The 14,196-nt window shown below is 38.8% G+C and overlaps 1 protein-coding gene across 6 annotated transcripts in view; it reads right to left on the bottom strand.

The window, feature by feature from the left end:
* The window catches only part of TTC27 (tetratricopeptide repeat domain 27), a 105,150-nt gene that overhangs the window by 23,556 nt on the left and 67,398 nt on the right, over positions 1 to 14,196 (bottom strand). For 4 of the 6 annotated variants that reach the window (XM_089529708.1, XM_089529712.1, XM_089529710.1 and 1 more), the window contains 4 exons: positions 13,132 to 13,227; positions 9,013 to 9,135; positions 3,635 to 3,862; positions 282 to 380 (listed from right to left, as the gene is read on the bottom strand). In XM_089529708.1, coding sequence (XP_089385834.1) covers positions 282 to 380; positions 3,635 to 3,862; positions 9,013 to 9,135; positions 13,132 to 13,227 — 546 coding nt within the window. The remainder of the gene's footprint in view (positions 1 to 281; positions 381 to 3,634; positions 3,863 to 9,012; positions 9,136 to 13,131; positions 13,228 to 14,196) is intronic. The other 2 variants (XM_089529711.1, XM_089529709.1) reach the window with 2 other exon arrangements.

The raw sequence follows: 14,196 nt of genomic DNA on the forward strand, positions 1-14,196 counted from the left end.
TGTAATAATAATAATAATAATAATGATAATACACACACTTCAGGGAGCAGTAGGATAAAAGAAAGAATTGAAGAAAAGAACCCTACAGAACCCTAAGACATGACGCAACTGCTGCACCCTCTCAAAGATATGAGAATGGTTGTTGCTGCTTTGATTAACCTCATGGGCAAACCTTTTGAATTACCAAATTTCATTTGTTCTATAAAAGAGACAAAACGATAATAAATAATAATTTTTTGTCAACAGACAACAGAGGGTTACCTCATACGCACTGTACTTACATCAGGTTCCAATATCACACAGCGCTGGAATGCTCTAGCAGCCCCTTCATAATTTTCCAAAGATAAGTAGGCACAGCCCAGGGAAAACCACACACCCAACTGAAAAGGAAACACACATACACACCACTACATGATGGGACTTCAAAAGAGTGTCTCCAAAGTACACTGCAAAAAGGGATTATAAAGGCCTGTTACAGACTGCCAAAATAAAGCTGCTTCGGGTCTCTTTGGAGGTATGCTGTTTAAATGATGCATGCATCCTAAGAATCCAGAAGCTGCACCAAAGCTGCACTCCAGTGCTTAGGAATGGAGTGTGGCTTTGGCGCGACCTCCGGACTCTTAGGACCTATGCATCATTTAAATAGCATACCTCCAAAGAGACCCGAAGCAGCTTTATTTTGGCAGTCTGTAACAGGCCAAAGTCTCATTTTATCTTGGCTGCAGTGACTATTGCAGGGGGGTGATTCCCCTGGTCATGGAAGTTATTTATCATGCTGCTATGACCATGGCAATGGTCACTGAGAAGCATCAGCTGTATCCGCAGAGATCCTAATTTGAATGAGCCGTTGTTTCTGCAACTGCAGCTCCTGGGGAAACTCAGGGACCAAAGTGTAATGGCAAACTGCCTGTGAACTAGCATTAACAAAAATAGAGATACACTAATCTTATAAATATTTAATGACATATTCCATTTAAAGGAATGTGTAGCCTCACTTGCTATGTATTCAAGGTAAAATACACATGAAAAACACACAAAACTTGGCCCAGTAAAAACAAGTCCCCCACAGCCTCATTCCTCATTCCTGATTTAATACTATTTGTCACATAGAAATAATACAATTATTTGGAACATTGATTTCTAAACTGAGAGCTGGGTGTCCCTAAGGACCAATAACCACATACAAATCCTATCTCAAATTCTTTAAGGGAAAAAGTACATTCTGCCTTTAGAATGTCCTGGTTCAGACAAAACATTTCAGGTCCTGTAAAAATAATTTATAACCCAGGAACCAGATACATATTAACCTACTGCCTCATCTCTTTTCTGCCTCTACTCAGGCTAGTTCTCCTGGTTTATAATCACACTTTCCTGTGACTCTTGAATATAAAGCAAGCTTATGGGATCCAGTCAAACAAGGAAATGAAACCCTGGAGCTCGACAGCTCAAAAATATGGTTAATTCCTAAATGGAATTAACTGAAAATGGAATTTTCTAGTGCCCTAAAGTGATGGTTGCCTAAATCAGCTGGTATGTATGTTCTCACCTTTTCATGTGGAGTTCTCTTTATTAGAAAGGTACATCTCTACAGGTGTATAAAGTTACACCTTTGGAAAAATATAGAATTGTGAACTGTATAGTAATTAATATTATGAGGCCTTGGGAACTGTTCAGCCATTCACAAAGGGTTACTCTCTAAATGGGATGAAGAACTGGTCAACCTCCATAAAAAGGAGGAATGGAGAGTGAAAAAAGAAACATAGCAGCACCTTTAATACTATCTAGTTTTTATTTGCACATGAGCTCTTGTGGATATAAAACTACTTCTTCAGATGCAGGTGTTGGATTCCAACTCCCTTCAGAATGGTCAACTGTTAAAAACAATGAGGTCTGTGATACAACATAATCTGAAGGGCTATAATCCCTTATCCCTATTCTAAACAATGCCACTGAAAGTGCCACTAGTCACACTGCATTGTAGGAAAAAGATTCTGTTTTGCTTTCTGCCTATATTTTTCAAGACATATTTTGCAACAAAGCCTGGCATAGACAAGGCAGCCACATGAGAGAGCTGTGACTCACTGATATCAATTGTAAAAAAGAACTGACTTGTCTCAGGATGTTAATTTTAAAGCCAAGACAAAATGGTAATTATATTGTTTTCTTACTAGAAAGAATGTTTGCACCTCCATCTAGTTAGAAGGGGCAGACTAAGATGATTCCATGAACACACAAGCTTTTTGTTTCCATAAAACATATGCTACTACAGAACTGCAGGATGTGTGTTTAAGTCATTTTTGTACTTTTCAAAGGGAGGGCTTTAGAAGGCCCAGCAGTAAAATAATTGCAAAGAAAAACTGGAGTGAGGGAAACCATGACTTCCGTAGCAATTAGGCCGACTGGAATGCAATCTGGCAAATCATTCACAACTGCAATATATCAGAAGTACTTGCATAATCACTAAATGCAGAGGGATGTTTCTGACAGAAAGCTATTTTCCTGTATCTCAACTGTAAACATGAAGGGATGTGGTGTAAAAAGTATTTCAAATAAATATACTCATGTGAAACAGGTTTCTGGTTATGAAATAAATGGTTCAAATTTTTGTGTCCTTGATTAATAAATTATGGGTTTAATTCTTTTTCTTCGCAACTTCTTGTGGTAAAGAGATTAGAGTAGAGGAGACTTTCCAGCAGCAAAAACAGGGGCTTGGGGTGCTTAAAATGAGTGCTAATATTGGACCTTATGTTTTTTTAAAAAATATGTATGTGTGTACCCTGAAGGCTGAAGCCAAGTCTTGCTGAGTTTCATAATATATGATTGTACAAGATGGGATATATATTTCTAAAATATAAGCACACAACTTTTTCAATTCTACAGGCTGCATCAAGTATTAGCCGGGATCTTGTGGATGTGTGCACATGCCCACACACAAAACACATGCTTCCCAACTCCACTCTACCACCATACACTTTTCTTAGCCCAGTTCACAATTACATCCCTACCTCCAAGGCATTTTAAGTAACAGTTGTGTGTCCAAATGACACTTAAGTCCTAGTTTGTGGACACCCAGGGGACAAATGGACACAGTTTAATCAAGGAACCAACAAAGGAGATTCAGATGAGAAATTACATGGGTTAATGTTAAGATATAATATGTGCAAATGTACGTACAACTTTTTTTTAACTTCCTGGTATTGTTGTGGTTTTTTTTTAAACACACTTCCACCTCAATCCAAATATAAGGATTATATGTAGCAAAAAAGCTTCCACTTACAAAGCTATTGAATTAGAAAATGGACACCTAGTAACAATTTCTTTAAAAATGCCTTGCCTATCTCAGCAAACAATAATGAGATTCAAATATCATGCCACAACCTACTGAAATCTAGAGACTTCTGGGGGCTGGCAGAAGTAAAAATGAAAGCCTTTCCTACCTGTGTGATCATTGCTGAGATTACAATTTCTCCATCATTACTAGCAATGGGAAAACGAGAGGGAAACCAATCAGAGGTTGGGATTCCACTGGCTTCATGGTCTACATAAGTTGTCAAAGACTGAGCATCAAAGTTTGAGCATTCCTGCCTTGTAAAGTCACCACAAAAATATTCCTAAAAAGTTTTAGCAATTTTACCTGCATTGGGTTAATCTGCACTGAGCGTTCAAAGCACTCTATACATTCCTTAAAATTCCTGTTGCGAAGATAGAGAAGGCCCTTCGACCGCTGAGCCCTGGCGCTGCGGTGATTTGACAGTTCCCAGGCTTTGTCATAGTAAAAATGGTCCTTAAGAACATCCCCAAGCAAACAATACAGTCCTGGTGTTTCTTTTTTCTCTATTTCCCGCCTCAATATTTCTTCTGCCTATAGAACGGAAACAAGGAAATGATCTCTTAATTTAGGTAGAACCAATTTCAGTGCAAAACTTTTCACTATTTAGACAACTTTCTGAGTCAGGATCAGTTAGTCAACAGATAATCCATGGCTTTCATCATCAAATACATAGGTAGTTCTCACACACATGGTGGTGGAAGTAGTGAATCTAGGAGTCAAGAAACAGTTAAAATTATATTGGTTGTGGAGCTAACATGTCTTCTTTCTCACTAAGACATTATGGGGTTGGAAATGTCACAGCTGCATCTTTTTGTGTGGCCTGGCTTCCACATTTTGGAAGCTCTTTAGAGAGGCTGCCCTCGCTAGATCCTTTGTACAAACTCTTCCACCATGAACATTCACTGCTACTCCCCCCCCCTTTCCCCAAATGATGATGTGTTGCAACCTCACCCTCATTCTTCACAGGCTTACACAGTAACAGCACTATATGCCCACCCAGCTCTCAGCTGCTTCCTTACCACTGGGTAAGCTCACTTCTGAGAGTGAAAGATGGAGAACTGGGTAGACAGTTTAATGGGCTACAACCATCACCACTGCTGAGTGAGCCCACAAACAAGAAATGACATACAAGAGAAAGGTTGGATTGTGGATGCAGCAGCAGTGCTGCCCAGGGCCCCCAAAAGTGTCACATACTGGGGATGTTGGACAAGGCAATATTATGCCAGACAACACTTTATGTCTTGTGTCTTACTCATTATATCATGTCAGGAACTGCAATTTGCTGAATGCCAATACAAGATCAGGCTCAGAAAACAGTTGATGCTGGGCTGATAGTTTGGTGGTATGATGTATACAAGAGCCAGAATGGTGTCTGTGGTTTGAGTGTTAGATTAGGACTGGGAGACCAGGGTTGGAATCCCCGTTCAACCATGGAAATCATTTGGGTGACCTCATACTCATACTCTCAACTTTACTTCACAAAACATTTTTTACAGCATTAGACAAAAATATGTAACACAAAAATAAAATATGTAGACAAGTCAGCATTCTTAAATATGGTAAGACTATTTCTTAAAGTTCCAAAATACTTTTATTTTCAACACCATTAGGTAGATGTGACCAAAAGCTCCGTGGTACATGTCCATATGTACTTTATATGCTCCAGTCTAAAGCCAGCTGGCTTTAGCCCCATCTACAACAGATCCAATGGATCAATGCAGTTTAAATAAATATTGACCTATCATTCAACGGGTCTATTCTATTTGGAACTAACTGGTGGATTTAGGCTTCTGTTTCCTTTCATCTCATGATCTACTAGGAAACATTTGGATTTGTTTCTTAAATTATTTTCAATATGTAGTTTGCTTATCTGGCATAACAGATGGAATTTATTGCTCGTGTACATGAACTATACAGTTGTCCCTTTGAACTCGCGGGGATCCGTTCTGGACCCCCCTGCAAGTTTGAAATCTTCCACATATTTAAGGTCATAGGCTTGAATGGGGTGTATGCATAAGGGGCGGAGGCTGTGGGCACGCATCCCGTTAAGATTAATAGCAGTCGCCCCTCCGCGGATTTCCAAGTCTGTGGACTTGGAGGGGTGACTATATTCTCTCTTTTTTCCCCATCCCATTTTTTGTTCAAATAATCTTCACACTAAATCTGCAGAAATCAATGCCTGAGAATTTGCTGAAAGTGTGCCCTTGGCTTACGCGGGAGGATCCATTCCGGACCCTCCAGCATAAACTGAATAGCACGTAATCTCAAGTCCCATTCACTTGAATGGGGCTCATGCTCGCGGTGTGGAAGAGTGCATGCACCATCCATACTTCCGTCGCGCAGCTCCCACGCAAGCTGGAAGCCACGCATGGGGCGCTCGCCTATAGCGTGGGCGCACTCTACTGACATAAAAGTGATTAGGAAAAAAAACAGTTATGGTATGCAAACTGTTACCCTCTCGATCATAAACAATATATTGTATTTTAATGTGCAGGATACCTTTTGAAGCACTTGAGAAATCTGAAATCTAAAAATACAAAGATAATTGGGCATCTACATTGTAGCACTCTGTTCTGATTTTTAAAGTAGCTGTATAATAGCAGTGGCACATGCATTCATTCTACTATATCTGCTTTACACACTTTGTTGTTGTTGTAATTTTCTGGTCATCTAAATATTTAAACAAAGAACAAAACTGGAAACTTATACTCAAAGCATTTGTTTTATCAACTATTCCTAACCTTCTCACTTTGACTCTGGAATAGCATATATGTGACCATATAGATATTGTTTGACTGCAATTCCCATAGTACTTCAGCACATGAATACTGGCTCAACAATATCCAGAAGGTGACACATTCTCCACTCCTGCTTTTGTTACTTAGTCCCAGGTAGCACAGCTGTATTCCTTAAAGCCATACTCTGACCACTGAACAATGGTTTGTAGAACCACCATTTTTTTCAAACAATGATAGATAACTTTGAAAAAAAATCTAAAACAGAAGCTCTTCATTCTGTAAAGCACTTCTGATTCAACAGACATTAAATTCTCCTTCACCTTATCAATAAAATGCTCTCATTTGTGTTTCACATCGAACTTAAAACTTTGTTTTTAGTATTCTAAGGTCTTATCACTAATTTAGCTAAATGCATTTTCAAAGCATTCTGCAAGCATAAATTATGAAGCATTTTTATCCAAATGTCCTCCTTATCAACTTTGCAAATACTGCTTTCCTATCTATCTTTCACTAGTAGGCAGTGAATTTGTCCAAGTAGTAATGAACTTCTAGCACATGGAAAATATTGGCCTCAACTTTCCTTCTTGCTAGGATTATCATACTGGCATAGTATCACTTTGGCACAAGTGAAAAAACAAGAGCATTTGGCACTAAGATACATAGCCATTGGTTTATAATTATCAGATTTAAGTATTTATAAAGTACAGAAAGCCATGAAAAATTCTGTGATTAATAGCATGAAATTAGATTTCCACCCAAAATAATGCAGTTCCTATTATCTGCACTTTCTGTGAACAGAGGAAAACAAGGAAAAAAGCACCAAAGTGGAAAATGCATTTCTGAAAAATGGACATTACCATGGAATCTAATTATGCAGGTCTTTACAAATGAATGTAAAAGATGTTTCACAGAATGACACTGGCTTTTATGATACAAGCTGTCTACTAATGATGGTAAAATGTATTTTATAGAATGTCTGTAATTTCTTTGACACAAGTTTTTTAAAAAATAATGAAACTGAGAAAAGAAGATTCTGCTCTGTTCTCTCTAAAGTCTAAAACACATAGTATTGCAAACAGTGAAAGGGATAGACTGACATGACTCCTAGAAGCAACAAGAAACAGACTCTTGGAACCAGGAAGAATCACCAAATGTTTAAAAAGTTAAAATACACACCACTATATCCATTTGTTCTTTGGGGAGCAAATATGTGGCTACAGATGGCAATTAATAGTTGTAGACACTGAATGGCTTCCCCAGAAACTATCCTGTCTGGTTTCTATGATGGCTACAGCTCACAGATGTTTCAAATTCTCGCTAATAACCCTTTTTCTGTGATGTTTTAGGGATCCAAGAGTGTGAGCAAAACACTAAGGCTGCTGTAATAGCATCTCTGTTTCTGTCTCTCATTCTTATGAGGATGGGGAGCAAGTGGTAGATTCAAATGCATAGAGCATTAATTATTCTAAATTGATTCTTTAAGGTCTTCCTTTATGGGTTTATTTGCTTCCAAAGAATTAAAAGATTTGGAATTGTAGATCCTACATTTGTCCTATTTAGTTTGTCCTTCACGACCCTCACAACTTTGAGAAACACTTCCAAAATGTTCTGGTAATATCTCTACCTATCCTGAAAGTGGCACTGGAGGAAATACTGTATACCCAGTGTATTTAGTAACCTAACAAACCACACAGTACACTTGAGGTTTCTGGAAAAGCTGGTTTAGAGACTACTTCTGGCGATGATGGTCTAATTGCCAGACTGAATACCCGTGACAACTATCAACATATATACTAATCTTGGCTACCCTTCCAACCAAAGCTGTCTAGAAACTAAATCTGAATCATGTATCCCACATGCTGCTGGACCCTGGCATTTCAAACCAAAGATTCCCTTATAAATCCCAGTTTGCAATTATATCATTAACTCTGAAAACAATATAAAGATAACTTTATTCCTTATTCCTCATAAGAAACTAAGAAATGAGTCCTTATTTGACAGTCTATGGCGGGATACTAGGCTAACCCTAGTACATACTAGTACATACTGGGAGTGAAAAATGGCGGCGCCCTATCTACATGGGCGCCGCCATTTTGACGTGACGGAACCTAGCGTCTGCACGTCCCGGCGCACTTGTGACCATTGGTGCATTATGGCCATTGGTGCATTGTGGCATCACAAGCGCACCACAAGAAGAACCTGCTTTTTGTGGGTTCTTTTTGTTCTGCGACGGAGCCGTGCAGTTTGGCCGCTGTGGCTCCCACGCGGAGCAAACCAGGGTGGCAGGAGATGCTTATGCCAGCCAAAGTAATTAAATTCACAGTTAGATCTATAGTTACTCACATTATTAACTTGCCCAGTTTTTAAAATTTGGCACATCAGGTAAAATTCGTGTGTGTGTGTGTGTGTGTGTGTGTGTGTGTGTGTGTGTGTGTAGTGACACTGCAGTGAAGTCAGTCAATTTTGGGAAGTGTTTGGTGATCCCATGAATTTGGAAAACTGCGTATATGTGTTAGCACTTCCTTTAACCGTATAATCATTTTAACTCTGCTTATAACAGACTTTGAGTAATGCCAGAACATGCAAATTGCTGGGCATGAAGGTTGCTGCAATTGTCCAAAATACTGCTTTTTACTGCTGGAAATTAGGATATGACCCCAAAATTGGATTCTGAGTGGAGAATGTGGGAATTAGATGTCAGGCAAAACACAACATACAACAGATGCAATGTCTTAGAGATCCATGATTAAATCTGGAAACCATTTACTGAACAATTCCACAAAAGACTTCTAAATATTACACCATAACACCCAGGCAGCCTCTCCCTTTCCTTGCATCTCTCATTCTCCCCACCCTCTTACTCTCTATTTTTTTCCATGTTTTTCTCTCTAAAAACTCTGGGGTACATGATGTACAAATAAAGTAACAGGAGAAGTACTCTACCTTCCCATGCTGTCCCGCTCTCTCATAGCAGATAACTACATCCTCCCACATTTCAAGCTTCTCATAGATCTGCAGAGCTGAATTGGTACATCCGAGGTCAAAAAGTAAGCTTGCAAGCTGACGCTGCAAAGGAAAATATTGGGGGGGGGGGGGGGGGATCAGAATACTGTATCCATTTTCCTTCTGGAAAAACTTTCCAAAGTGCTGATGAGAACATTAGATGGAAAATAAGTCATCTTAAGATCACCTTTGAAATGCATGCAAGTTTTTGTTTCAATTAATGTATAGTAAAACTGAGCATCAACATCTACTGAATTAGCACTGGTATCTTTCAAAATTTTAACAAACAGAGTGGAAATGGATTTTAGGAACTTAAAATATTTTGTCTTACTCACAAGATTTGCCTAGACTATGTTTAGAGTATAGAATAGGAAGAAGAAAATGTCTATGTGAACCAGGTTACAAATCAGGGTGGGCAACTGATGAGGGTTAGGTTACCACACTGACCTCCTCCCTTAGAAGGCCACAATGCCCTGCCACACTCCTACACACAGAGAGAAGGAAAACTTGGCCTCAAATGCCTTTAGACACCATTTACAGGCATGGAGGATATTTTTTGCCACATTTGTCTCTTCTGGACCAAAAAAAGCCCATGTGCCCTTAAAATGTAGCAAAAATGGTCCATATGCTGAAATAGCCCAGTTTCCCCACCCAACATGGTGAAAATACCCGCCATGCTCCCTAAAATGCATTTGAAGGCAAAAATAAAATAAAATAACTTTAAAAAGGTTTTAGAAAGAAAATGGATCCACGGAAGGCCCACAATCTGCACTTGGACCATTCCTGATACAACAGTTCCCATGTCTGAGGTTGCTACTGACCTCCACTAACTTTAGTGGCCTAGAATATGCATTGAACTGACATTCCTATATGAAGCTCTGTATTCACAGATACTCAGGTAGGGTCACTGGTGGATAGGGGGAGAATAGGGACCACTCTGTGTAACATAAACCAACTGTACAACAACCAAGTATTTCAAAATGAGACCTTGAGTAACACATTGCCGTGTAGATATCCATCCCTTGCCCAGCCCCATAGCTAGGTGGAATGAAAGGGGGAGGGAAGCAATGCTTAAGGACAAGCAAACCTAAGGCAAAAGGGAGAAGCAAGACATGAGCTAGTGGTGCTTATAAAAAGTGAATAATTGTTATAATTTGCTTTTAGCTAGAAAGAAGTTTTCTTTATTATTTGGTGTGTTCTTCCAGAGATGCTTGTCTTCAAAAGGTTCCATACTGTCTTAAAATATAACTGCAGGATGTGGCTGTAAGTGATCTAGCTGCTATGACATATCTATCTGTCATGTTTTTGCATTGTAACCAGAAGGGCATTTGTGTTCCTGGAAGGCTTATTCTCTGAATTTGGAAAAGTAGCTTACCTTATGTGATTGAAATTATAAGACCAAAGCAAGCATGGTGTCCTGCTTTCCAATGCTGTTTCTATCAGCACAAATAACAGAGGGGTAATTGATGAAGGAGAGCAGGTTTAAGTTCTAGCTATTGTCAGAAGATAAATTACAAGAGCACCTGGAAGAAACAATTGTAAAGAGAATGGAGCAAAAAAAAAAGTGTCCAGCTATACTAAATGGCCTGGTAGTTTTATTCTGGTATATGAAACAAAGAAATCAAACACTTTCATGATGAAATTGGGTCAAATGTTGGGATAATGAAACTGAAGAAAATGAAATCTTTAAGATGAATACTAAATTTTAGTAGCCAAAAGTGGATTATGAATACAGAGTTATAAAATACCAGATCCTGTGACTGGTATTACAGGAGAAAATATTATATTAAGGAGAAAATTTGGGGCTGCAGACTGCAGTTGAATACTGTACTTATCTCTAACTAAATCCTAGAAACACTATTTTTTATTTAAGAAACTCATTAATTGCTCTATTCACCTATTTAGCAGCGTAATATACAGTAACTACACACAATAGTCTTTGATGAACCAGGTTTTACTGGCATGGACATCTTTTGTATGACAACTTGCAGCTAAATGAGTAAGCTGACTTGACTGGAAGGCATTATAGGTTGGAACTGGATTTATATATGTACAAGTGGATTAGCAGAAGGGGACGTCCTGCCCACTCTTCCCAATGGCAACCTCTCCAACCCCTTGAAAATATTGTATAGTAGGATGGTAAATTCTGTGGAATGGTATAGGGAGATTCACTAGCTGATGTCAAACACAATTCCAAGACTTAAGGATAAGAGAATGCTGGATGTTCTATCTGGATACTTTCCATATGTGATGACTCATGAACATACTCATGTCACAACTACAGTAATGCAAGTCAGTTTATGAATATGCATACATAAACTAAATCTTACACAAAAGGACAATATTGTCCTGAATTGTATGCGCATAATAATGAAATGAAGTAATCTAGCAACCACAAATTAATTGCAAGGCCACTTACTAACTAATAATATTGACATTTGCAATATATATATATACACACACACACACATACACACATTTATACCCTGCTCTTCAGCCAAGGCTATCAGAGTGGCTTACAAATTGTTAATTAGACATTTCCCTGCCCTCAGGCTTGCAATCCAAAGAGACAAGACACAAAAGGAGAAGGGAATGGTAGTAATAATATATTTGTTATCTTACACATAATATAATGGAATCTGTGAAATTATTTGCCCAGGAATAAAGATTTACAAATTCAAAAATAAACTTTGCACAGTTTGAAACACTATCCATTTAGCCTAAGCATTATGGGTTAAAATGCTGACTGTTAAAATTGACAGCTGGGAATTATATCAACATGGCGCTCCTAAGTAGGTCAGCTACTCTCACCTAAATTATCTCCAGCTGACCTGTCTTACTGCATGCATGACACCTAGAAGCAATGCAGTTGATCTAAGACTTAACCAAGACCAGGGAAGAGTTAAGGGCAAACCAGCAGGAAACAGGCTGGCTGGCAAAAGTAGGATTCAGGGAGACAGAATAAACAAAAGAATGAGTAAGTCTGGAGCAGAGCCAAGCAACTCAAAACCTTATAGCTAGGTTTTTCCCCATTTACATTTACAGGGTTTTCTGGGGGACCACAGTGAAAGTGAAGAGAGACACATGTGGCCTCAGGAGAGCCTGAATACCGAAAAAGGGCAGGGCAGGGCAGGGCTAAGGAGGTATGATTCCTGACAGTAACTAATCACTCATATTATTTATTTGTAATATTTTTACATTAAGTATGACAGAAATTATGAGATACTGTACTACACAAGATAATATTGCAACCACTGCCATTAAATAAATCACAATTTACTAAGAAGACTGGTTTGGCCGGGGGGTGGGTGGGTGGGAACTAGCCAACAAGAAATGAAAAACATATTAGGTTTTGTGAACTAGAATTGTTTTTAAAAGGAAAGGGGGGGGAGCAAGTAATCAGTAAACATAGTTTAGAAAAAGAAAAACACATTGGTAACCAATGTGAAGTCGGAGGCTTTCATGGCCAGCATCCATAGTTTTTTGTGGGTTTTTTGGGCTATGTGGCCATGTTGTAGAAGAGTTTATTCTGGATGTTTCGCCAGCATCTGTGGCTGGCATCTTCAGAGAATGCTGACCTGGAAGAGTATATATATACCCACTCTCTTCCAGGTCAGCATTCTCTGACGATGTCAGCTACAAATGCTGGCGAAACATCCAGAATAAACTCTTCTACAACATGGCCACATAGCCCAAAAAACCCACAAAAACATTGGTAACCATTTCTTCATACTAACCTAGATTTTAAGCCTCTATGTTTGTGGCTATATTTGTCATCATTAACACTCTTTTAAAAATAATTCTGGATCATGGCTTCTTCAACACATATTGAAACAAAAGGATACAAAATATTTGTCTTATGCTATAAACTGAATACATAGTTCTTTTTAAAGGAAAATTGGAAAAGGTGGAGAAATCATAACATTGAAAGGAGTAGCTAATGTCCTCAATGTTAACCAAAGAAGAAATAATGTCCTCACTGCAATGCCTCAAATGAGATACCAAAAATCAAATTCAATGAGAATTCTATCTGAAAAGCCATGTGTCAATTATTTGTACCTGTACAGCCCAGTGGGTAGGAACTTGACAGCTGTAAAAAAGCTTCATGCGTTCACAAATTGGTGTTTTCTTGTCTTCAAACTGGTCTGCAAGAGCCTGGAAATATAAAACATTCTATATAAAAACTCTACTTAACAATATTTAAGAATCTACCTAGTCATGAAACAAAATTATAAGAACAGAACTGTGTTAAAGGAGGGGTGAAACAGACAGGCCAATTGAAGAAGCTTCCAGCTGTTTTGGAGGCCTGTCGATTAAACAACACACGCCTCCAAAGTGTCTGGAAGCCATGCTGAACCCGTACTTCAGTTCTTAGGACCAAAGCAAAAAGGAGCTGGGAAAATCTGACCTGTGGTGATACCGGTTGGCCTCTGCATGCATGGCCCACCTTGGGACTGGGCTGTGCATACAGCGGGGCTCCAACCTGCTTCCAGCTGGAGCAGACTCAGGCCACTCTTTCGTGCTCATCTGCTCTGGCCTTATGTCATTCCATTGCAAGCTGAGGAACAAGAATCAAAGTGGTGCAGCAAGAATGGCCCTTTCATGCAAGGCTACAAGATGTCGACTTTTTCCTTGATGTGTGTGATAAAGTTGTCTTGTAAAAGAACATCAAGCCTGTGTATGTGAAAATTATCCAAAAAAAGAAACAACCCACTGCAGCAACTCATGTTGGATAAACTTTTTGTACAATAGACCAAGGATGTTGCATCTTTGAAAATGATTTGTTTAAGAGGTCAAAGAGATAATATGAATTGATTGATTGATTGAGATTTTATTTCTATATCGCCGTTCCCATGATCACGGCGGTTTACAAGCAATACAAATGCAATACAATACAGATTAAAAGAAAACAAACTTCACAATGAGAAACACCCCAAATAAAACCAGCATAACTATACATCATTAAAATCCTCATGGAATCAGTTAAAAATTACTAGTCAATCTAAAAATCCAATACAATGCAACACACAATACATAGGGGAAAAACAGTCAGGACATGTGAGGGAAGGCTTGACAGAATAAATGAGTCTTCAGGTTCTTCTTGAACGACTCCAGGGAGGGGGC

The sequence above is a fragment of the Sceloporus occidentalis genome, unplaced genomic scaffold (genome assembly GCF_023333645.1).
Source record: "Sceloporus occidentalis isolate IW3139 unplaced genomic scaffold, rSceOcc1.0.p SCAF_6, whole genome shotgun sequence".
Classification (NCBI taxonomy): domain Eukaryota; kingdom Metazoa; phylum Chordata; class Lepidosauria; order Squamata; family Phrynosomatidae; genus Sceloporus; species Sceloporus occidentalis.